Here is a 24,449-nt window from a genome sequence, read left to right as displayed (position 1 = left end):
TATAAACGAGGGGCACAAGGACAAGCAAGTTTTGATTGGAAGGAGATATGGAGATACCCAGAGCCCTTCTTCAGAAAAGTTAGTCAGAGGGCACTAAATTCTGTAGAAAGAAGAAATAGAGGCATGGAAATCTGGGTGAGAATCATGGGAGCTGAGCAGCCTTGAAACCCAAAGCCAATTCTCAAATGCAACATAATTCTGGTAGCTAACTCTGAGCGGCTGTGCTTCTTGATTCATTCTGTCCTAGATTAATTCCAATCTAAAAGTATATGTTAGTTAAAAGAAAGACCACAGAGTATAAACAGACCTGGATTTAAATCTCCATTCTGTCACTCCCAAAGAGATTCTGGACAAATTAGCCCTTCTGAACCCATTGCTACATTTTTTGAAACAGGATAGTAGTGTTAACCACCAGTGCTGTTAGAAGGACAAAACGAGACGATATATGCAAAGCCTCTAGTACCAAGCCTGGCCCAGTGTAAGCACACAGTGAATGGTAGATGAAATTAGTATGAGCCAGGCGCAGTGGTGCACACCTGTAATCCCAGTGGCTCAGGAGGCTGAGGCAGGAGGATCATGAGTTCAAAGCCAGCCTCAGCAGAAGCGAGGCACTAAGAAACTCAGTGAGACCCTATCTCTAAATAAAATCCAAAATAGAGCTGGGGATGTGGCTCAGTGGTTGAGGGCCCCCGAGTTCAATTCCCGGTACCCCCCCACCCCAAAAAAATAGTATGAAACTTTTTATCTCATAACAAGCAACTGGTCCCTCAAATGAGTGAGTAGGGAACTTGGCCAGTGTGAAAAGGTCAAGGAATGGGAAAATGGCCCATGACTGAGGTGCTGAGAACCTAGCAGATGCATCCCCATTTGGGGTGCCTGTCTTGTTATTCAGACTGCCATAACAATATACTGTGGACTGGGTGGCTAAGCAACAGATATTTATTTTCTTAGTTAGGGATTCTGGGAGTCCAAAGTCAGGGTGCCAGCATGGTCAGGTTCTGTGAGAGCTGTCTTCTAGGTGGTGTGTTCACATGGCCCTTCCTCAGTGTGTGCACATGAAGAAAGAGAGCAAGTTCTCTAATGTCTCTTCTTATTAGGACACTGATCACTTCCTAAAGGCCCATCTCCAAATACCATGCTATTGGGGGTTTGGGCTTCATCGTATGAATTTGAGAGGACACAAACATTCAGTCCATAACAGAGCCACCCATTGGCCACACTGTAGAAATCCCAAAAGCAAAATTATTAATTTTTTTCATTAGTATTATCTCCATCGGGAAAAAGCACTTTGACAGCTACAGGCATAGGAAAAGAACTCATCTGGCTTTCCTCACATTGTGCAAACAAAGGAAATGAACCTTCCTCCATGAGCTTGAATATACAAAGGAGGATGAGGTTTGAGCCATGCACCAGATGCATAAGTAATTTCATAATTTTACCTTTTCACATCCAAGCTAAATAATACTCTTGGCCAAGTGATCTTAGTCAGTCTATCTTCTGGCACCAATTTTTTAAGGCAAATAACCTCAACATAAATAAAATAATAAATAGAAAGACGACACTAATGATGGTTCTAAGTAGTTAGAGTCATTTAACTGGAGTCATGGATGAGGGCAGGAAAAATACCCTCCAGATTATTAATGGGAGAGACAGGGAGAAAGGGAAGACTGCATAAAATTAGTTTGTCCTGGGTCAGACTTTCTCCCACTCAGCACGACCATGCCACAGTGTTTTCTTCTAAATCTTAGAAAAGTGCATTAAAGTAGTATTTTCGCTGAGACCCATCCAAAATGTCGATTAAAACCAGGCTCGTTGGAGGAGTAATTGCTATGCTGCTTGGCAGGACCCACAGAGTGTACGTTGGATTTCAGGTCACCAATGAAGAGAAGATGATCGGTGCCAGTGGCTGGGTTTTAGGAGAGTCAGATTATGCAACAGTATTCAGGGTCTGCCACACCAGGTCACCATTCAGCATGACTTTCTTTCTCTTGAACCAACAAATGTTATCAACCTCTTCTATTTTCTAAAATGCACTACCCGCCCCCCCCAAAAAAAATAAATAAATAAAATGCACTACCCAGGTTATCTCTACATAAGTCTTTGTCTTGCCACCCTGAAAGGTCTGAATTTTTAAATCTAGTTCCTGTTTAGTGATGGCACATTGCTCACCTGATCCCTTTTCTGGACCTCTTCTCTCTAAATCTACTTTGTTTCTTTAAAAAAAAATTGTCAGAACGAAACAAATATAAAATAATGTGCCATGGTTTTGAATAATCATGAGAATTAATTAGAGGGGAGATTTAGGCATCAGACAGGGCGGTTTTGTTTGTAAAATAATTTCTGATATCACCCAGTATGTTTTTATTCTGTTGGCTAGAGTGTGGCTTATTGATCTTCCTTCTCAACTTATGAATATATTTGTTAATATGAGAAGTAATTAATTGTAAGTTTAGGCAGAGGTTACACACAGCACTTAACAGTCTTTCCTATGACTTTAGGACAGAGTTCATTCATCCCCATTTGGGTTTCCTCTCTGTCAAACTATTTATTAAAATATTTTTAAAGACTTTCAGGTCAAATTGGCAGTTTGAGCATAAAGGGAGACTTTTCAACCTCGAGCCACCCACTGGCAGCAAGAAAGCAGGTGGCAGAATGCCACAGACCCAGCTTACAAGAGTGAGCATACACAACTGTAAAAAGGCAAAAGCCTTTCAATATTTGCAACACATTTCCTTGTCTTTCTTCAGTTCAGGCTTCTCATCACCGTAACAGCCTTCATTTCAAAATGAAGTGCAGGAAGTGCAGGAAAATATCAAGAAAACAGAAAGGGCAATTTGTGATGGTTACCTTTGAGGTTGTAGCATTCTGTCATTCCAGGGACCTCACCTTTCTCCTGGGGGCCCTTGGATCTAGTGGTGCAAAGTCCTAGCCACTCAGGCAGTGAGTAGAGCACAGATCTGAATCCTTAGCAGCACCTTTGGGAAAGGTGCCAAATTCAGACTCTTAAAAAAGGAGCAGAGTGGCGGGTAGGGGGGAACTTACAACAACTCCAGCTTCCACAAACCATGAGAGAGCCTACTAGGCAAAGAGATGAGTTGTTACTTATTTCAGTTTTGTTTTATAATGAACCACTCCAACATGTGACTTAAACCACAAGTTGTTTTTTCTCCCAGTTCTGTGGATTGACCAGGTTCCATTGGAGAGTTCTCCTTTGAGGTCTCTCATAGAGTTGCCAGCAGATGGTGGGTGGAGTTGAAATCATCGGAAGGTTGACTGGGCTAGACATTCAGGAGAACTTCTTCACTCACTCATCTGTCCTTCACTGATCCTCCATAGGACCTCTCTCTACCATAGCCTGGACTTCTTCCATGGAGGCTCAGGGCACCAAAACCAGGAAGCAGGAAATGCCAGACTTCTCAGAGTCAGGCTCAAAGCTCGCATATCACTTCCATCATATTCCATTATTCAAAGCTATCTCATGCCAACACAATTTAAGGGAGTAGAGACCTAGATTCCTCCTCACCACTGGGGGAGTGGCAGGGCATACAAAAGGGAAGGAATTAAAGGTGGCCATCTTTGTGGGCAAGCTACCACCACAGGAAGCAAGAATTCTTTGGAACAGAAGGAATTCTCTCTGCCCAGTTGGCTCTGAGAGAGGTGCCTCCCCGCTGCTCTTGGGTGGCCCAGCAATTGAAACAGCAAAGTAAAATTTGAGCAAATATGATTGTGTAAAATATTGGGGGAAAAACTTAATAAACTCATCTCACCCTCGGACTTCAATCAAGCCGATGAAAAAAATAAAGATACAGAGGCTTTCATCTAATCCAATGGTGATTAATGGAGAATTTGTTAAAAGCAGTCTTCAAATAGAGGATTCACATTATTTTTTTTTAATTTGTAAAAACTGACTATAACTGAGGCCACAAAAAAAAAAACTGAAAAAAAGAATAAAGTGTAATTTTTACAGGCCACATTTTCCCATCATACCCCTCTCCCCCCCAAAAAAGGCTGCAAGTTAGCAATAAGAGATTTAAATTTGTCTTTTTAAAAAAATGACTTAGAAGTCTTAAAACATTTTCATAAATTGCTGTCAGGTCTAAGGAGAAATCAAAACTGCAATTCACTGGGATTCTAGAAAATATTCACAATTGGAACATCATAAAAAAAACTTGTGGGATTTGTAAAGGAATCATATTTTAAAATTCTTTCATTATTAAACAAGAAAAAATGAAAACAAATGAAGTAAGCATCAATTATAATTTAGAAAAATAATATGAAACAAATATATAGAAAGCAGAAGCAAAGAATCTATAAATATAAGAACAAATTAATGAAAACAAAGAGAAATTTGGCACATTTCCCAAAGAAAAATTAGTCTTTTAAAACTTCTTTGGAAATACCAATATCATTCATAGATATTTGAAAAACAGATCAAAAAACTAAAACACATAAAGAGTGTCAAAAGGGGTATTACCACAAATAAAAAGATTTGTTTACCTGTAAGAATTTCCTGTGTACAAAATACAAATCTATTATTTTATAAGAGACAATATATTATGGGAAGACTCAAGAAAAAATATAAAACCTAAATAGGGCAATACCTTTGACAAAAATATTTAAAGACTTCAAAGGACTGCAATCTAGAAAAACTGCCTGTTTAGAAATTTTTTGAAATTTATGCTTATAATGTACCGGTAATTCTTGTGCTATTTCAAAAATATACAACATATTAAAAGATAGAAACCTTCCCATTTGTTTTATAAAGTTGACGTAACCCTGTTGACAAATAGTACACCACAAAAGGAAAATGGCCAATCTCACCTATGAAACTGGCCACAAAAATCCTACATTGAAGATTAGCAATTGATTCCAGAACTTTTCTGCTTATTTCAGAAATGTGCAGATAATTTTTATTACAAAAATTTATAAAATTCTTCATAATAGTAGGTCAAAATAGAGAAAAATAGGATGATCTTGATTGATATAAGAAAGATACCTGATGAATTTTTAAAATTTTTTTTTGGGGGGGTTACTGGAGATTAAACCCAGAGGCACTCCACCACTGAGCCACATCCCTAGCCCTATTTTGTATTTAATTAAAAGATAGGGTCTCATTGAGTTACTTAGCACCTCGCTTTTGCTGAGGCTGTCTTTGAATTCGCGATCCTCTTGCCTCAGCCTCCCGAGCCGCTGGGATTACAAGTGTGCTCCTCAATGCCCAGCATCTGATGAATTTTAAAATGGTACTTTTCAAAACTTTCAACTGTGAACAGAAAATTATTTTATTAATATGAATTTTAAAAATTAAAGTTTATCTTGTTTATATTAAAAGTTTTTTGAGTTTTTCATTATTTAAACTCTTAAGCTAGGAATTGAAAGATATTCTTAACACAAGTATGCATATCTAACTACTTTATTTATGAAATAACTAAAGACTAGAATAAGGTAAGGATAGCTGACATCACTTCTGTTATTAAAAAGTTAGCCATTCTAACCTATGCAATAAGACAAGAAAAATAAGAGATGAGTGTTAGAAATTAAAAGATTATATCAAAGAAAAAAATATTCAATACAAAAATATATATACTAATACTAGGATATCAACATAGATAAAAATTAAATTTAATAACAACAAAAATAAAAGAAGTCTAGAAATAGAATTTTAAAAGTAGGCTGACTAGGCCAATGTCTCTACAAACAAAACATCAATGAATTATAGACTTTCTGAAGTTTTCATCCATCTGGGGAGAACTTACATCACAACATTGAACTTCATATCTTTTTTTTTTTTTTTTTGGCATTTTTTCCTAAAGCTCCCACCAAAGTTTCTATGATGTTCCTAAGCATGCTAACCTTCCTTTTTTTTTTTTTTTTTGCTCTTTTTTTCTACTTTTTTAACCAAAAAAAAAATTAACTCTTTCTAATTTGCAGAGTGATTCTGTAAATTTGAATATCCTAAATTTGCTAATCCAAACCTACTAATATATTCACTAAACAAGGCTATTCTCGTTAACTTAATATACCCTCCTTAGAAACAGTTGAAGTTGTATAACATAAAACATGAGTTATTTTATTGAACACAATGCTTTTTGTTAAGTATGAGTGCACCCAGCAAGCTATTTTTGATTGTCTTCTCACATAGTCTTCCTGTGTATGCTTTCATTCTCTACTGCTTCAGACTCCTATTTCTATTGAAGTGATTTCAAATTCCTGTCTCAATTTCTACCCATCATTATGCCACAAACCCACACACAGATCTGTATAGTGAACATCTAGACTTGAAAGTCTCTCAAGCATGTTGTATTTAACATACACAAAACAAATCACTTAAATCACAACATTGAACATATACCACATTATCTCTCACAATCTATTTTTGTTTTCTCCATACTCTTCTTTGTTAATACCACCTCTGTCTTCACAAATACCTGGCTAGCCGGAAGCCATTATTAAATCCCACTATTTCCTTATAAATAATATGGAATTGCTAATGGAAATCTGTACCTTCTAAATCTATAGTTCCTTTCCAACACCATTAGCTTTCCTTGGAACCCTCTTTTGTTTTTCTCTTCAGAAACTGCCCAATTAGACTTTTTTGCCTTTGATCTGTTCCTTCTCCAGTTCATCCTCTTCCACTTGTGCCAGAGAAATCTTTATAAACCCTATTTCTTACTTCCCTTCCTCTTTTTCTTCTATAGGGTTAAGCCCAAGTACAATGTCCTTCACGTCTGACTCAAGGTGATGACCAGCCTTACCCATTTCCATGTCCCTCCAGACACTCCTCCACATTTCTCATTAAGCTATCACATTTGCTGTTTTATATTTCTGAATCTATGTAAGGTTGTCACTTTTGCCTTGAAAGACCTTTTTCCAATCCTTTTTTTCTAATTGGAAAACCGTTCCTCTTTCCATCAAAACCCAAACCAAAGAATCTCTGAAGACTTTCTTGACCTCTTTGAAGACTTCCTTGACATCTATTCTTTTCCCTTCTCAGCATTCATTCCCTCTACACCCTATATTTCATAACATGTTCTTCACCTCTATACTAAAGCCTGTGCTGTATCACATTGTAATTATTAATTTACACCTTGACCTCCCTATGAGAGTGGAAGTTCTCCAAGTCAGGATTCATCACCTTTGATTTCCTCCATATTTAGCACAATTCCTAGAGCAAGGTCCATTGATGCCTATTGTTAAATTAGATGATGGCTGATTTTTCACTGATATTTGGAGACAGATCAACTCTATATGGAATCTCAAGATGACCTTTTATGTTACAAAGCTTCTCTCCTTTGACACACTTTAGTTGGACTTCTCTGAGCCTTCTTCTAGACAAGACTGGTCATTGGTCCTTGGCTATTCATCCTTGGTATTGTAGGTTATGTCTCTCCCTGTCACAATAGTTCCAACACCTATGGCAATGGTCCTGAAAAAAATCTTCCTTATAATTTTAACAAGTGTCAGGATAATACTTTTCTTTAACATATACCACATTATTCATTATAAGGATGTTCCTTTCTGCATAAGTGAAGGTCTTTGAGAGGTGGGATAATGCTTCTAGACTATTTTTCCAGTCTACATATCTGAAATTAATGAAATATGTTATTTACAACCCATATGAGTAACTGGTTAGTTTGTTCTTGGTAACTTACTCCTATGTCAAAATTTAACTGTCTATATCAGGATAATAAACAACATTTTTAATATCTCAATGCATTTTTATCCACACATAAACACATGAGGGACTGGTTTTATATTGAATGTAAGAATATGTATATCTAAATTACTACTCCAGAGTCTCTGGAGAAACAGTCAAAATAGCATAGAGGTACAACTGAGAGGTTTATTATAGGAATTGGCTCAAGTGATTATGGAGGCTAAGAAGTCCCACGATCTGCCACCTGTATGCTAGAAAATCTGGAAAGCTGGTGATGTAATCCCAGTCTGACAACCAGGGAGCCAATAGCATAACTCCCAGTCTGAGGCCAAGCACTACAGAACTGGAACCAGGTGAGACGTTGGGCAAGTAGTTGGGGGAAGGATGCTTGATGTATTAGAACTTCTGAAGTAGGCAACAGTGGGTGAAGAAGTTGATGGAGGTGGGTGCAGATCACTGTCAAGCATCTGACTTTTACTTTGTATAAAATGAGACCACCTGAGAATTTGGAGCAGATGAGAGGCATAATCATTTACATTTCTAGAAAAATCATTCAGGTTGTGATGTGAAAAATAGACTTCACAGGCACAAAGACATAAGCAGCGGGGAATAGTTACGAGGTTATTGCACTAATCCAGAGGGGGAAATAACAGCAGTTTTGACCAGTGTGATAGCAGAAGAAATGGTGAGAAGGAGGTTGGATTGTGAACATATTTTTAAGATAAGCCTGCAGGATTTGCTGATGGATTCAACGTTGAGTGGAAAGAAAGAAAGGAAACAAGAATAGCACCAAGGTCTTTGTCTGAACAACATGAAGAATGGGATTACGATTTGCTAAGACGGGAGGGATAGTGATTTGTAAGGTGGGAACTGGGTAGGAAGAACATCAAAACTTTTGCTTTTAAATATGTTAAGATCTAGAACTAGCAGAGTCTCAAGAAAAAGAATCTGGAGCATTTCTTATTTGTTCTGTTTACATATGCATGACAGTAGAGTGTATTTTGACATATTATACATACATGGAGTATAACTTAGGATCCCATTCTTGTGGTTGTACATGATTGGAGTTTCACTGGTCATGAATTCATATATGAACATAGGAAGGTTATGTCCAATTCATTCTATTGTCTTTCCTATTCTCATCCCCCCTCCCTTCCCTTCATTGTCTAATCCAATGAACTTCTATTCTTTCCTCCCCACCCCTTATTGTGTGTTAGAATTCACATATTAGAGAAAACATTCAACCTTTGGTTTTATAGTGTTAGCTTATTTCACTTAGCATGATAGTCTTCAGTTCCATCCATTTACTAGCAAATGCCATAATTTCATTCTTTATGGCTAAGCAATACTCCATTGTGTATATGTACCACATTTTCTCTATCCCTTCATCTGTTGAAGGGCACCTAAGTTGGTTCCATAGGCTAGCTATTGTGAATGGAGCTGCTATAAACATTGATGTGGCTGCATCATTGTAGTATGTTTAAGACCTTTGGGTATATATCAAGGAATGAGATTACTGAGTCAAATTGTTGTTCCATTCCAATTTTTCTGAGGAATCTCCATACTGCTTTCCAGAGTGGTTACACCAATTTGCAGTCCCACCAGGAATATATGAGTGAATCTTTTCCCTGATATCCTCACCAACATTTATTGGTACTTGTATTCTTGATAATTGCCATTCTGACTGGAGATGGATGAAATCTCAGTGTAGTTTTAATTTACATTTCTCTAATTGCTAGAGATGTTGAACATTTTTTCATATGTTTGTTGGCCATTCCTATTCATTCTTCTGTGAAGTATCTGTTCAGTTCCTTTGCCCATTTGTTGGTTGGGTTATTTGGTGGGTTTTGGTGTTAAGTTTTTTGAGTTCTTTGAATATCCTGGAGATTAATGTTGTACCTAAGGTGCAGGTGGCAAAGATTTCCTCCCATTCTGTAAGCTCTCTCTTCATGTTCTTGACTGTTTCCTTTGTTGTGAGAAGCCTTTGAGTTTGATACCATCCCATTTACTGACTCTTGATTTTACTTCTTGCACTTTAAGAGTCATGTTGAGGAAGTTGGTTCCTAAGCCACATGATGGAGAAGTGGGCCTACATTTTCTCTTTAGGCACAGGGTCTCTGGTCTAATGCCTAAGTCCTTAATCCACTTTTAGTTGAGTTTTGTGCAGGATTCAGTTTCATTCTGCTATATATGGATTTCCAGTTTTCCCATTTGTTGAAGAGGCTTTTCTCCAATGATGTTTATGGTGCAGCATTTTAATTTTTTTTTCTTGCCAAGATAGCAATAGACTGAAGAGCTGTAGATATCCCTGCGCAGTAAGCTATGCACTTAGATTTTTAGACATTGGAACAAATTATTTAAAAAAACAGTCTGGACTTTATTTTTTAAAACCACAGAAGCTGGGTTCAGTGACACACAACGGTAATGCCAGAAACTCAAGAGGCTGAGGCAGGAGGATCTTGAGTTCAAAGTAAGCCTGGGCAATGTAGACTGTCTCAAAATAAAAGGACTTGGGATGTAGCTTAGAGGTAGAGTGCCCATGGGTTTAATCCCTGGTAGTAAAAAAAAAAAAAAAAAAAGAGAGAGAGAGAGAGAATCTGGAGGTATAGTTTAGTGGTAGAACATACAAAAGACTCTGGATTCCATCCCCAAAAGAAAGAAAGAAAAAAGAAAAGAAAAGAAGAGAAAGAAAGAAACCACACATCTTTCCTTGAATGTGCTATTTATAGATAAGAAACTATAATAATATAAAAGTCCACTTTCCCTAATTTGATCCATGAATTAAATTATTATGAATAGCTAAAGTGGTAGAATAAACACTGAGAATAATGAAGATAATCTTGAAAAGGAAAAATAAATTTATTCTTATGATATAAATATTAAAATATATTATAAAATTATAATACTTGGAACTCTGCTGCTATAGATATGGACAGATACATTGGAAATATGGAACAGAGATGCCAGAAACTAATATAAGAACTAATGAGAACTTACCATGTGATTAGGATAACATTAAATTGGTTGGAAGATGGTAGATGGGATTGGCACAATTGGTTAACCATTTAGAACAAGATGAATTATAACTGACTTCATATCTCTTACCTTTTACCAAAATATATTCTAGATGATGATAATTAACATTTACTGAGTACTTTTATGTGTCAGACACTGTTCAAAGTTATTCATAGTTTCAATTAATCCTCATGATAATCTTATGAGACAGAACCAGTTATTTAACCCCATTTTATAGAAAATTTTAAAAATGAAGTTAGCCAATCCCCCCCACAAAAAAAACAAATTGCAAATATTTTCTCTGATGTAAGGTGACTGACTCATAGTGGTATAGGGAGGGGGAGCATGGGAGGAATAGATGATCTCTAGATAGGGCAAAGGGGTGAGAGGGGAAGGGAGGGGGCAGGGGGTTAGCAATGATGGTGGAATGTGATGGACATCCTTATCCAAAGTACATGTAAGAAGACATGAATTGGTGTGAACATACTTTATAACTTTATATACAGAGATATGAAAAATTGTGTTCTATATGTGTAATAAGAATTGTGATGCATTCTGCTGTCATGTATTTAAAAAATAAAATCAATTTTAAAAAGAAAGAAAGAAAAGAAAATTTACCAAAAAAAAAAAAAGAATAAGGTTAATTTTCCAATATATCACAAGTTTTGGATCCTAGTAGTTTGGCTTTAGAGACTATATTCTACAAACATAGAAAAATGAAACTATAAAATAACTAGGAAAAGAAGAATAATGAAGGCCTCCCCCTCCCCCAATATTAGGAATTGAACCCAGGACCTTGCATATGCTGGACAAGTGCTCTATCACTGATAGCTACTTCCCTGGCCTCAGAAAGACTTTCTAAAGCATATGCAAAATAGACTCTGTGGATTGATATAAATGACCATCCCTACAAAAATGTTTATATTCTAAATATCAAAAAAATACCCTGAGGGGGCTGGGGCTGTAGCTCAGTGGTAGAGCACCTGCCTTGCTCTTGTGAGGCACTGAGTTTGATCCTCAGCACCACATAAAAATAAATAAAGATATGTGTCTATACCATGAACAAAATCAAAAGGCAACTCACAAGCCAAAAAAAAAGTAGCTTACATAGCAAGATTTCATCATTACTCCTATTACACTATAAAGAGCTCTTAAAATCAGGCTGGGGATGTAGCTCAGTTGGTAGAGTGTTTGCCCTGGGCTTAATCCCCAACAACGCCCCCCCACACACCCACCCACACACACAAAGAGCTCTTAAAATTAACAAGAAAAGCAAGATCAAAATCTCAATAGAAAGTGGGCAAAGTGTATGAGCAAGCAAGTCATTAAGGGTGAAGAACAAAGGATTAACGAGCAGATATCTAAACAGCATTTCATCTCACCAGTAATGAAAAAACAAAGTTGGACATAATGATACATCCCTTCTGAGGGTTCAGTTGGAAGAACTTCTGATTAGAAAATTATCAGGGAAACAGAAGCTACCATAAATAAATAGCATTGGGGCTAAAAATGAATATTTCTTTCTTTTAGAAGAAAATTTGATGGTATAATCCAAAACTATTAAAATGTGCATAGATTTTGACCCAGCAATTCTACCTTAAACATGCATCCTAAAACTGTTGATGGATGTATGAAAATACTCATTCATAGGTGATTTTTATCACAGCATTGTTTATAATGAAGACAAATTAGAATTTTAATGTCTAACAATTAAAATTTAATAACTGCATTTGGTGCTTCCATGTGATAGAAGATTATGCAGCCATTGAAAACAGCAGGGGAGACATGGTCCGAGCATTTATTTTTTTATTTTTTTTATTTTTGTACAGGATGATCCAATTTTGTACAGGATGATCCCAATTTTGTAAATACGTGTGTGTGTTCTGAAAAACTAAGCACAAAATGTTAATTCTTACTGCTATTACTTAAAATTCTTTTCCCTTCCTCTTTTCGTTTTTGCATTTTTCCAAATTTTCAACAAATATGAAGCTTTTAATCAGATGAAAAAGGGGGATTTTATTGTTAAGTTATATCTCAGGAGTAATTCTTGACAAACCTTATGTTTATACGTGTCCCACTAAAGACATGCCATTTTTATTTCTACCCATTCCTTCATCTTTCTAGTTTCCTCATGTTACCAAATATTTCCTTTGCGCTTTCATCTTACCCTTAGTTTTGGCATCCAAAGACATTATTATGGAGAGCATGCCAACATGTGTGTCAGCAGAATGAATCAAATAACCAAGCTCTGCCCTTGGATCTTTTTCCATGGACAGAACATAAAAGGCGAGCTAGATAGGAGGCTTAGAGAGAGGCCAAGTTTGAGGTGGAGAAAAGAGAGTTGAGAGAAGGTTCCGGAATCACAATTCACAACACACCATCTCTTTGCCTTGGCTCCGGCTTCAGTGTTGGGGAGGAGCCAAGGCAGGTGGCTGTGCCATTTTTGTCTCTGTTATAGAATTAGGCCTCTGACATGAATGCTGTTGCTAGAAAAGCCAGAGTGTGGTCAGGTTTTATTTCAAATGATTGACTGAGGCTAAGGTGTAGGGTTCAAAGAAAGAAAAGGACATGGGATAGCTGAGAGAAATGTAGTTCAGGGGCCAGTTCATGCTGAGGACGTTGGATATTATCCCATAGAAGATGGGGAAGTGTTGCAGGGTTTAAAGAGGCAGATAGCTTTGAGTGTGAGAGGGTGTGTGAGTGTGTATGTATGTGTGTTTTATATGGAAACCAGTATATCAATGTAGAAGGGAAAAGGCTGAGGGCAGAAGACTAGTTTTCTTGGTGGCTTCAGTTTTAGAAGATGAGCAACAGTGAAAGTTGGAGGAGCTCGTGGAAATGAAGGATCTTTCAGAAGTAGAATCAGAACTTTCTCTGCTTCTCTCTGACTGACAGAAGAATGAATCAAGTCCCCACTTACATTCCCTCTCAAAAAATCAGTTCTAACTGCCTGCCTGCCTGCCTATCAGTTGTGGTCATTCTAAATCCTCTTATTGGCCTAGCTCAGGTTAAGTGTCCACCTCTGGTCCAGTCAATGATGGCCAAGGTCAGGGTCATAGATCACAAATATGGTTGCTGGGGTCAATCTGTTTGAGGTCATTTGACTATTGTCTGTTTCTATCTCTAGACTATATTCTTCATGGGGGCAGGCACATTAACACTTTCTTATCACTGTCTACAGTAACTTATGAGATATCTAGGACATAATTGACACTTGGAAGCCACTGATCAAAAGGACGCATGCACTCTGCATTAACAAATGAAAAGAATTATATGCAGGTGAGAAGGCACTATTAAGTCGCCCAATCCAGGCCTCCATCCTCTCATCACTAGAGCACCAACTTCAGCAGATTACGTCAGTTGCCTTCAATAAGCCAGTGATCTTTTGTGGTCTAGCCTGAGAACTGCCCCCACCTACAAGAGTGACTTAAATTAGGAACTATGCTCCTAATTCCAAACAACTGGCTTGTGAACAAACTTTGGAAACCCCATCCATTTGTAACTTGAGAAAGACCTATAGCCCTCCAAAGAAGACAATCAATGGGAGAACTAGGCCATGGAGAAAAAAGGTATTTGTCAGAGGAAACTTGGCATATATATTATGCTTTTTCCATCTAATTATTTTAGTATTCTCCCTGTGCAATCCAATTTCCTTAAATGACCTCTGTTCATAGGAAACTATTTGGTTTAATCTGTGGGAGCCATGGCATATTTTTAACCGTCTCCGAAGGCCAGCTCCCTCTCCACTGAGCGTGCCTGATACCCAAACAGATGTTTCATAACACTCAGCACACATGAGCTCACCCCTGGCTAGTCCTTTGCACACAATCAGCCCAGAGCTCTTCTCCCACAAACCCAAATTCAGAGACCGGATCGGACCTGAATCCTCACCACTGTAACATAAGAGCAGAAGGTGAAGCTTCCAATTTTGAATGTCCAATTTTTCAATATTTCCCAAATCAAATGAACAACTGGGAAATATGCAATACAAAGAGTTAGCCAAACTAAGAAATACAAAAAGATGTGCAAACTGGCTGCCCGAGAAGAATTCAAATTAATATATCCAAGTGAAGAGTTCCAAAGCCACTTTAATGTTGATGGAATCATAAAATATTAGGGCTGAAAGGTCTTGGACACCATCTAGCTAGTGCAACAACTTTATTCTACAGATGAAGGAGATGAGGCCCAAAGAGAGAAAGTGTCTTGCCTGAGGTTCTAGTGGACGTCGCTGGCAGATCACTTGCTAGCCAACCCTTAGGAAGACCACAGTCTCAAGCTGCCAGTCTCCTTTCTGCTCCCTGGAACATCAATGTCTGCAGCCAAACCTGGGAAGGAGCCAGAACCTGGTCAACAATCCCAAGTCTGCCATAGTGTTTTCAGAGTGTGTCCCCTCTGATCTGGGGTCAGGGTTTTATGGAAGGGCCATTTTCTTTGGAGTATGAATAAAAAGTAATCCAAAAAGTACTTTTAAAGGTAGCATGTTAACATTTGAAATGTGAAAAACAAAGGGAGCACCTAGGATCCTTGAGGCGCCTCCATTAAGAGCCTAGAAATGGTCAAAGAGGACACTGGGAGGAACTTAAGGATCCTTAAACTCATAATCGGGTTAAGGGACCCTTGAAATTTTGAGAACGTAAATTTACAGAGGAAATCTGAACTTTCTAAGAAATCTTGCTCCAACTCAGAGACCCGCAGGTCTGGGAGCATCATTTGTTGAGTGCCAACTTGAACTTTGCAGCACTAGGTTCAAGAGGAGACCTTGAGCATGCCTCAGAGATGTTCACCAATCATAGTCAGTAAGAAACAGTCAGAGAACAATACCAAGTGCCATGTTAACATTCTTTCATTGAACAAGTATTTATGGACGGTTTAGGATGGGCCTGGCTAGACTCCCTGCCGGAAAAGAATAAGAAATTACCTGAAAGCTGTAAGCAAGGACCAGATCACAAAAGGGTTACACATGCTATTGGAGGTGTTTGCATTTTATTTTTTTTTTATTGTTGGTTGTTCAAAACATTACATAGTTCTTTCTTATCATATTTCACACTTTGATTCAAGTGGGTTATAAGCTCCCATTTTTACCCCATATACAGATTGCAGAATCACATCAGTTACACATCCATTGATTTACATATTGCCATATTGCCATTGTCTGTTGTGTTCTGCTGCCTTTCCTATCCTCTACTATCCCCCCTCCCCTCCCCTCCCCTCCCCTCTTCTCTCTCTGCCCCCTCTACTGACATTCATTTGTCTGCATTTTATTTTAAAGGCATTAGGATCACATTGGTCATACTGCAACCTGTACACTCAGAATAATGAGAAATTATACCCCATTTGATTCAAATGTATGATATGTCAAGATCATTGTACTGTCATATGTAACTAATTAAAATAAATTTAAAAAATTAAAAATTAAAAAAATAAAGGCATTAGAAAAGCCATTGAAGAATTTTGAGCTAGAGAGTAATTTATGGACTTACATTCTGGAAATTTCTCTCGACAACTGTGTCAAGAGCTGATTGATTGTGTGAAGTGCTATATTGTGGGATGATAGCTACAAGTCCTTCAAGAAATTGTTTGCACTTATCATCAATATCTAAGTTAATACAGTTAAAAAGGAGATGAATTCCTAAGGCAAGTAGAATTAAGTTTTAATCCCACTCATCCTCTTCCTGACTGTGTATGTAGTCTTTGGCAAGTTATTTAAATGGGTATGAGACCTGTTTTCTTCTGTACAATCAAGATGAGGATACTCAGCACATACGGTTTTGATAATAAAGAAGATGGTGTATCTGGACATTTCTAATAATCCTCCTGATCTCTTAAGAGATACTGCATTTTCTTCTTAGAATTTTATCAGAGTATTTTGTTGCTAATGTGTGAAAATAATCAACATTCATGCTTTTTAAGTGAGGAAGGCAAGGTAAACTGAGGTCAGAGCCGAATCTTGGATCTGAATCAAACCACCCAAAAACAGTACTGTTAACTGGGTTCCAAAGACCAATGTTGTGAAGCGAGAGCTCCAATCATCCTAGCAACCTTTTAACCAAACACTGGTGCAGATTTGCTGGCATATATGACATCGAGAACATCTGGCCTTTCTATTATCCTCTCACAAGCAAAAAATGATGTCGTGTAAACTAATCTTTAGGCCAATTATATGGTCTAAGTGTTACAGCGTTTGTGTTGGCGCCTCTGGCACCAGGTTTTAAGAACTTAATTTGCAGCCACACCTTCTTATGGAGACCTTGTGTCTTACTGTAAATTGCCCCCCCATCCCCCCACCCTACCCCCCCACTCCGTGCATCTGCTGAGTCTGCACCTTTTCTCAGGAAGATAAATATATGTAAATATATCATCCTTCCAACTGTATTTGCAAAACACCATAGGAGGTCCTATAGGACATAAGTTACAGGAGTTATATAACAATGGGAGAGGAAAAGGGGAGCATCAGAATCAGGTTCCAAGGCTGCTTCAGTCACATCCCATGCTACATTTTTTTTCCCGATTACAAATTTTATTATAGAAGCCAGGTGCAGGGTGTAGACATTATAGATTGCAGATCACTCAGAAAGTGTTAAATTGCCCCAGGGGTGCATCTGCTGAGTCCAGGAATCAGAACACTTGACAGGACCTCCAACCGGCTGCCTACTGTAGACAAAGTCATTATTGTGTCTGAGCAGGGCATGAGATGCAGGGCACTGTTCCAGACCCTTCACCAGCAGTGATTAAGGGAACTCTCAGAATGTCTGCCAGTGGCAGGTGGTGTGATGATCCCCACCCACGTCACACTGTGGGGAGTCCCACCAAGGGTGGGAGACAAGGCTGTGAGCTTGCCTCCACCCACCCTCTGTCTGTTTATGGGAGTTCTGGGCTTTTATATTCAGTTGTTTTTGTCCTCGGGTCCATAATAACCAGCATACACGTGCTCTTGTGCAGGAGACCTGTGGGTGTACCTCCAGGGTGTAGGAAGGGCGCCTCCTTGCCTTTCCTGTGACCCAATTCCCATAACCCTCTGTTGTTCCATCTTCAGATGACAGATAGGAGAGATTATCTTTTATTTGGTGAATTATTTGGGGGATCCTAATATGGCTTATAGATTCCTGATCTGTCTATGGGCAGAACAGCCTCTGGTAAAAATGGTAGGGTCACAATTGGATGGAACCAGTAAGTGGGCTTCCAGATCTCTTATCTCCTTGCTTTCCCAGCCCAGAGACCAGCATCAAAGGAGATCTGCAGCCAGATGGGGTCCTGAGCCCAGGTACCAGCAGTTCTTTCCCCAGACTCAGAATTTCCCTTCATCCTTAAAGGAAATGAATCTCTCTGAGGCTCTTGGTAGGAGTTTGATGTCTAGGAATGAAGGGCAGAATAGGTAGTACAGTAAATCCCCACTCTGAGTTGTCATTACAGGAATTTATCACAGATGGTAACCATCAGGCTATAACATCTTGAAGGAAAGAGCTTATCCTGCATCATAAATAGACTGTAACCGTGGCTTGGATTTATGAAGCTATAAAAGACGGCTGCTTGGATGGCAGTGGACCCCCAAGCAGAACCCCAAAATGTGAGGCCCTGGCCTAATTTTATGAATTACAAATTCAGAGGAAACAGGGTGCAGACAGCTACACAGGGACTTGTAATTCCCAAACCAACTGTAATTTCCAAACCAAGCCCAGTCAAGCTTGGTCTTTCCTCACCAAGATTCTCTGGCTAATGCCATGTCTTGAAAAGGAATGTTAGCTCATGCTAATGCTGCCCAAGCCCCTGCTTTGCCCTAGTCTCTTGCAACAACTCCATTTTGACCGAGTCTCCCTGCTATGAAGAGCAAGCAGCCCATGAAGCTCTGGGTTGTGGAACATCAAAGTCCAAAGTCCAAAACGAGGCCACTCCCTTGTGGAAGTTTCCCACCTGGCTAAGGAGGCAAGGCATTTACAGATAAAACATCTAGAGTGTCCACACCCCCAAAGTTGGTCTAGATGATAACTGGAGAAGAACTTAGAGAAGCAAAGGGTCAGTGGAAGCTGAAGTTATCAGGGGGGAGAGTGTGGAGAACAAGGGACTTTGGGTATGACTTACAGGATGAGTGGGGAGGGGCACAGGTGAGGGAAGGTTTGCTCAGCCCTGTCATTTCCCACAAGCATGCAGCATGTCCCTGAGCCAAGCGTCAAATGACACACCCACATGTCCCTCTAGTCCTAGAGCCAACTGTTCCTTCAGTTCTGCAGCCTCCCCCTCCTTCAGGTCCTTCCCCAAAGGCCTAAAAGGGAACCTCTGGGCTCTCTGGACATGCCCACTCAGGGTCCATCACCACAGGACGAGCATCCATCTAGTGGACAAGACCAGGAACAGTCCCAGGACTCTGACATAGTCCATCACAGTAATGAACTTCAAATGAACAGGACAAGGAGAGAGGGGAAGAGCTGTGACCCAACTGGTCCCCATGGGAGGGATTCTGACAGCATCCAGGACACAAGTAGAAACAACAGTTTGATTCCCCATAAGCCCCCGGGGGCGGGGGTGGGGCACGGAGTTCATAGGAGCCACACCTGCTCCTGCAAGGAGGAAAGAGTCTTAGGGGGAAAGTGAAGGGGGATTACACCCTAAAAGGGAAGCATGGTCAGCAGGAGACTCCTCCCTTACAGAGCCAGCCTTGGGCAGAAGAATCTGAATCCCTGGTGAGGGAGGGTGGAGAGGTAACACCCCTGGAAGACAGGGCTACTTGGGGGTGGCTTTAGACTTTGAATGTTTTTTTAATTGTATTTTTTTTTACTTATACATGATAATAGAGTCCATTTTGATACATTTATACAAGCACAGAATGTATCTTATTCTAATTAGGACCCCAGTCTTGTGGATGTACACGATAGTGAGATTCACTATGGCGTATTCATATATGAACATAGGAAAAAAATTATGTCAGATTCATTTCATTGTCTTTCCTTTTTCTATCCCCCCTCTCTTCCCCTCATTCCCCTTTGTCTAATCCACTGAACTTCTATTCTACCCCTCCCTTGTTGTGGGTTAGCGTCCACATATCAGAAAGAACATTCCACCATTAGTCTTTGTGGGCTGGCTTATTTGACTTAGCATGATAGTCTCCATATCCATCCATTTACTGGCAAGTGTCATAAAGTCATTCTTCTTTATGGCTGAGTAATACTCCACTGTAACCTTCTCCTGCCTCCAGGAGTGTGATTAGAATTTTATTTTTTTTTTTTTTGGTTTATAAAATTTGGGGCCCCGTCCTTAGAAGCCAACTCTGAAGGTTCTGAAGTCTATTCTGGGTTATGTGACCTTGGCAAAAGGGTCTGACTTTTCTGAGCCTCAGCTTCCTCATCTATGAAATGGGACACTTGGTCATAACATGTGGCTGGCAAGGCTGTTGAGATTAACTACAGTGACCTCTCTACACAGCTTGACCCCCTGCGTCCATTAAGGTCAGTCCTTCTCCCCTCCTCCCCATCACTACCTTGAGAGAATTAAAGACTCCAGGAAAAAATGAATTTTAACAAATAATTTTGCAACACAGTCTAAGGAACTGAGTTGGGGGGACTACTTTGTCATAATGTCACCATATGCCAGTGGAGCGCCCTCACTGGCAGCATGGCTCCTTTCTACTGACCCATTTATTTCAAGCCGCCTTCCCACCTGCCCTGTTGAACGGCCATCAGCTCACACATCTGTCTCTGATTCTCTTCTAGGGGCGCTGTATCAACTTCACCAGAGTCAAGAACAACCAGCCAGCCAAGTACCCCCTCAACAACGCCTACCACACCACCTCCCCACCCCCTGCCCCCATCTACACGCCCCCACCCCCTGCTCCCCACTGCCCTCCCCCTCCCCCCAGTGCCCCCACACCTCCTATCCCCTCCCCCCCTTCCACCCTCCCACCCCCTCCTCAGGCTCCTCCTCCCAACAGGGCACCACCCCCCTCCCGACCTCCTCCAAGGCCTTCGGTCTAGAACCCAAAGTCCAAGCTCTGGGCTGTCTCAGAAACTTCGGGGAGGAGGCTCCTCTGTGCTGTTAGAACAAGTCTCTCCAGCTAAAGGAGATAGTGGTAATTAAGCCCACTGATGCTCACACACTTTAAAAATTGGTTGGTGATGCCAATACACTGACAATTGTGATCGCCGGAAAGAAATAGAAATATTGTGATCTGCGGAAAGAAACAGAAACATTGAATTGCCTGAAAACAATCATGTTGCAACTGCAGCCACATTTATAGCCAGCCACCCATCGCCTCTGGAAGGTTCCAGAGGCAGTGAAACTGCCAAGATGCTCTCAGCAGGATTATGTCTCACGGAGAACAGAAGGAAAATGCTGAGCAAAATGCAGAGACAGATAAGAAAAGACACTGCTGGGTTTCTCAATGCCACCCTCCCTCTTCCACTCCACCTCAGTGACTTGACCCCGAATCCTTGGCCTAGGAACCAAGGAATCCTCACCCCTGTGCACCGCTGCGGAAGGTGGAAACCTTTGCCTGCAACTTTGGAAACACATGGAGTCCCCGGGGTGACAAGAAACTCAACATCAGACAGGTACCCAAAAGGATGTTCTCCTGGGATTTACAGATGTATAAAAACATATGCCTTGTTCTCCTTTCAAGTTCTCCCAGTTTCTTTAGGTGAGGAAGGGAGCAGGTATTTACAGATGGGAAAGAGAAATGTTGCCATGTTGATGAGTAAGTGAAATCAGTCGAGCGTGTAGGCAGGGGAGTATCAATGGGAGCATCAGACAGTTTCTAAAACCCACAGGCCATCAGTAGCTAGAGATGGGTGGCTTTGGCCAGATGTGATCCCCTAAATCAACAGACTATGGCAGAGCAACCTGTTAATGACTCATGTTGAAAATCAAGCTTTGGCTTTGGTTTAAATCACTAGAGATAGGATGAAGTGATTGAACCTATTTTCCCGAGCCAAATGAGTTGGATCTTCCAAAACAGCATCATTAGCACCTACCACATGATATCACTGATTTTGGGTTTTGGTTTTGGTTTTGGTTTTGGTTTTTACTTTTTCTTTCTTGATAAAGATATGTCAAGGTAGAGCTGAGAGACCACAGTCCTGACATAAGGAAATTATTCCCAGGTTCTCAAAAAAAGATGTGTGTAGATGCAAATCTATTTCTCCTTGGCTTTTCAATATGCTCACAGATAACATCGCTGTTCAGAGAAGGGAACTACACAGGTATGCAACATAGAAATGCTCTGCCTGAAATACCCACCATGCCTGGGACCCACCCATCTCTCCAAGTCTTTCTGAATCGGCTTAATCAGTAAGCCTTGTAGTCACTTGCTAAACATTGAGTTGTATCACCCACAGGTAAAAATAGGTCAAAGACCTGCTCAAAATGATCTCCCCCTCCAGCTTTCCACAGGTCCTCAAAGTTTGTCCCAACTCCCTCATATTCTTAAAATTTCTCTGGAACAAAACAGAAAATATGCAATTAGTGCATTGGGCTGTGGTCTCCAAAGATCCCTGGAGAGCTCATTAAGCCAGCCTCATTCCCTCACCTAGCATAGAACAGAGGTGTTGGGCCAGGAATGTATTCCGTCAACACCAGTTCTTGTGCCCATGAAGACATTGCTGGTCACAGCACTATTGCCCATTCAATGTAATGACTTCTTCACAATCCTTCTCAAGTCACAACTCTGAAGACCTGCCACTCACTAGTCAGAACTGAGAATGATAAACCCTATTTGCATCCCTATCCTAGAAAGCCAGAACACATAGGGATTGTGAGGGGGAACCGGAAGCCCATCAGCATAAAAGGTACAGTCAGGAAAAGTAGACCTAGGAGAGTGACGGTATAGTGCCAACACCAAACTGACACCTCCAAGCTGTACCACGGCTGCCACTTCAGAGGTGGTCTTTAAGACTTAGGAAAGCAAACCTTCTCCCCCTCATCCAACCTTACTGCATTGTCTATTTTTAGAACACAAGGCTTCCCCTTTAGTGTAGTCCCTCATGAAACAGGGGTCACAGCCACCTGCAGTGACATGACTGGGCCCCAGAAAACCATTCCTTAGACGAATGGGTTCCCTGGGCTCACAGCATAAAGATTTTGAGCCCATGGCAGCTGTTTTGACTGCTGGCAGTACAAAACAGCCCACCCCCACACCACTACCGCATGACTCATGCGGCCTTCAGAAAGTTCAAGCCAAGTAGCTGACATTGTTGTGCCTCAAGATGGCGGGCCTCAGGTGAGAAGGCGATTTTCAGGATCTCAACAGCATCCGCCAGATGCCCCTGTGCAGTTTCCAAGAGGTTGTGGCGACATTGTTTTGATGAAATAGGGAACTGCCAATACATGCTGATTTTCAAAAGGATCAGCAGGGTTTGTTCTGAAAACTGACCCATCAAATCATCCCTAGTCATTCAGAATTACAGTTAAGAAGGAGAAATTTCTATACACTGTATGAACAAGGTAATACTCTTGTAGTAGGCTGTTACAGGCAGGAAAATTCTTCAACTGGCTTACAAAAAAAAAAAAAAAAACTATCAGTTCTGTGTCATTCCCTGTGAAAGACAAGAGACTTATGATTGTGATCAGGAAACTGCACAAAATTATTGTTTCAAGCCCCGTGTTATTGTCCTTACGAAGTTTTCTTTTTTATATAAAAGCCAAATTTTTGTTGTATATATTCGTATTCCATGTGTTAGATGGAAGCATTTCCTATCCAGTGTGAATAAAAAGAACAGTTGTAGTAAATTATTATAAAGCCAATGATATTTCATGGCAGGTTTTTCTACCAAGCTGTGCTTGTTGGTTTTTCCCATGACTGTATTGCTTTTATAAATGTACAAACAGTTACCGAAACGACGAGACCCTTGTTTGCACAGCATTAGTAAGAAGCTTGCTAAGAAGTGTGGTTTCTCCTGTTGACATCCAGATGGCAGTTTCTTGCCTGGAACTGGGTAACACACTTCAGTGAGACCCAAGGTCTCTCTTTTACCAAGATCAAGAGCAGGGTTGGTGGATAAATTCATTAATAGTCTTGGATATCTAGCCTTGGGTAACCTCATTGTAAATGTGATTAGAATGAGCAGAGATGATCTTGAATTGTCATGTATATACTAGGTTGCAAGCAGTTTATCAGATGGGGGATAATCCATCAAAAAATAATAATTATGAATTAATAAGCAACGGTTTCGGTCCAGTGCCAATTCAATTTAAAAAATTAATGCTGTGTAAAATGGGTTGAATTAGTTTGCAAACTATATAAAGATATAGAAAGCAAAAAGCCTGTTAATGCACATGAGGTGGGAATGGAGTGTTCTAGTCAATTGCCTTTCCTAGTTATCTGAGCTCTGCTATATTATCATACTTGGATAACCAATTTAAAAGAATTAGAATATGAGTTTTTAAATACACTTAACATTAAACTCTTCTCTTTCTTTTTCTGTGATAATTCAGTTATGGATATTCAGTGTCATTGTTATAAAAATTTTAAAAAAAAAGTTATCACTGTACCATGCTGTAGGAGACTGGGCTGAACTTGTATAGTGACAAACCCTGCTGGAAATTGCTTTTTTAAAAAAAATAAAAATAAATTCCTAAAATCAATTCTTTTGCTGGTTGTGTGTTATAAAAATAAAATGCAGCCCATTGTAATAAAATAATTGTCAGTTGGTACATTAAATTGCATTTCTCAAATTATTTTATACCCTTCACGAAACTCAACTATTTTGATTACTGTCATTTCTTTCAACATTTAAAATATTCTTTATTTGGGCTGGGGTTGTAGCTCAGAGGTAGGCATGGGATTCAATCCTCA

At 39.8% G+C, this 24,449-nt stretch overlaps 1 protein-coding gene across 1 annotated transcript in view; it reads left to right on the top strand.

Annotated features, from left to right (window-relative positions):
* Nucleotides 1–24,238, top strand: part of Antxr1 (ANTXR cell adhesion molecule 1) — a 226,772-nt gene extending 202,534 nt beyond the window's left edge. Inside the window, exon 18 of the mRNA XM_046422452.2 lies at nt 20,374–24,238. Coding sequence (XP_046278408.1) covers nt 20,374–20,634 — 261 coding nt within the window. The 3' untranslated portion in view covers nt 20,635–24,238. The remainder of the gene's footprint in view (nt 1–20,373) is intronic.
* Nucleotides 24,239–24,449: the final 211 nt, after the last annotated feature.

This window comes from Marmota monax, unplaced genomic scaffold (assembly GCF_021218885.2).
Source record: "Marmota monax isolate L192 unplaced genomic scaffold, Marmota_monax_Labrador192_F-V1.1 WCK01_AAM20220418_F8-fsc00015, whole genome shotgun sequence".
Classification (NCBI taxonomy): Eukaryota; Metazoa; Chordata; class Mammalia; order Rodentia; family Sciuridae; genus Marmota; species Marmota monax.
Note: the sequence above shows the minus strand (reverse complement) of the source record. Positions and strands in the feature narration are given on the sequence as shown.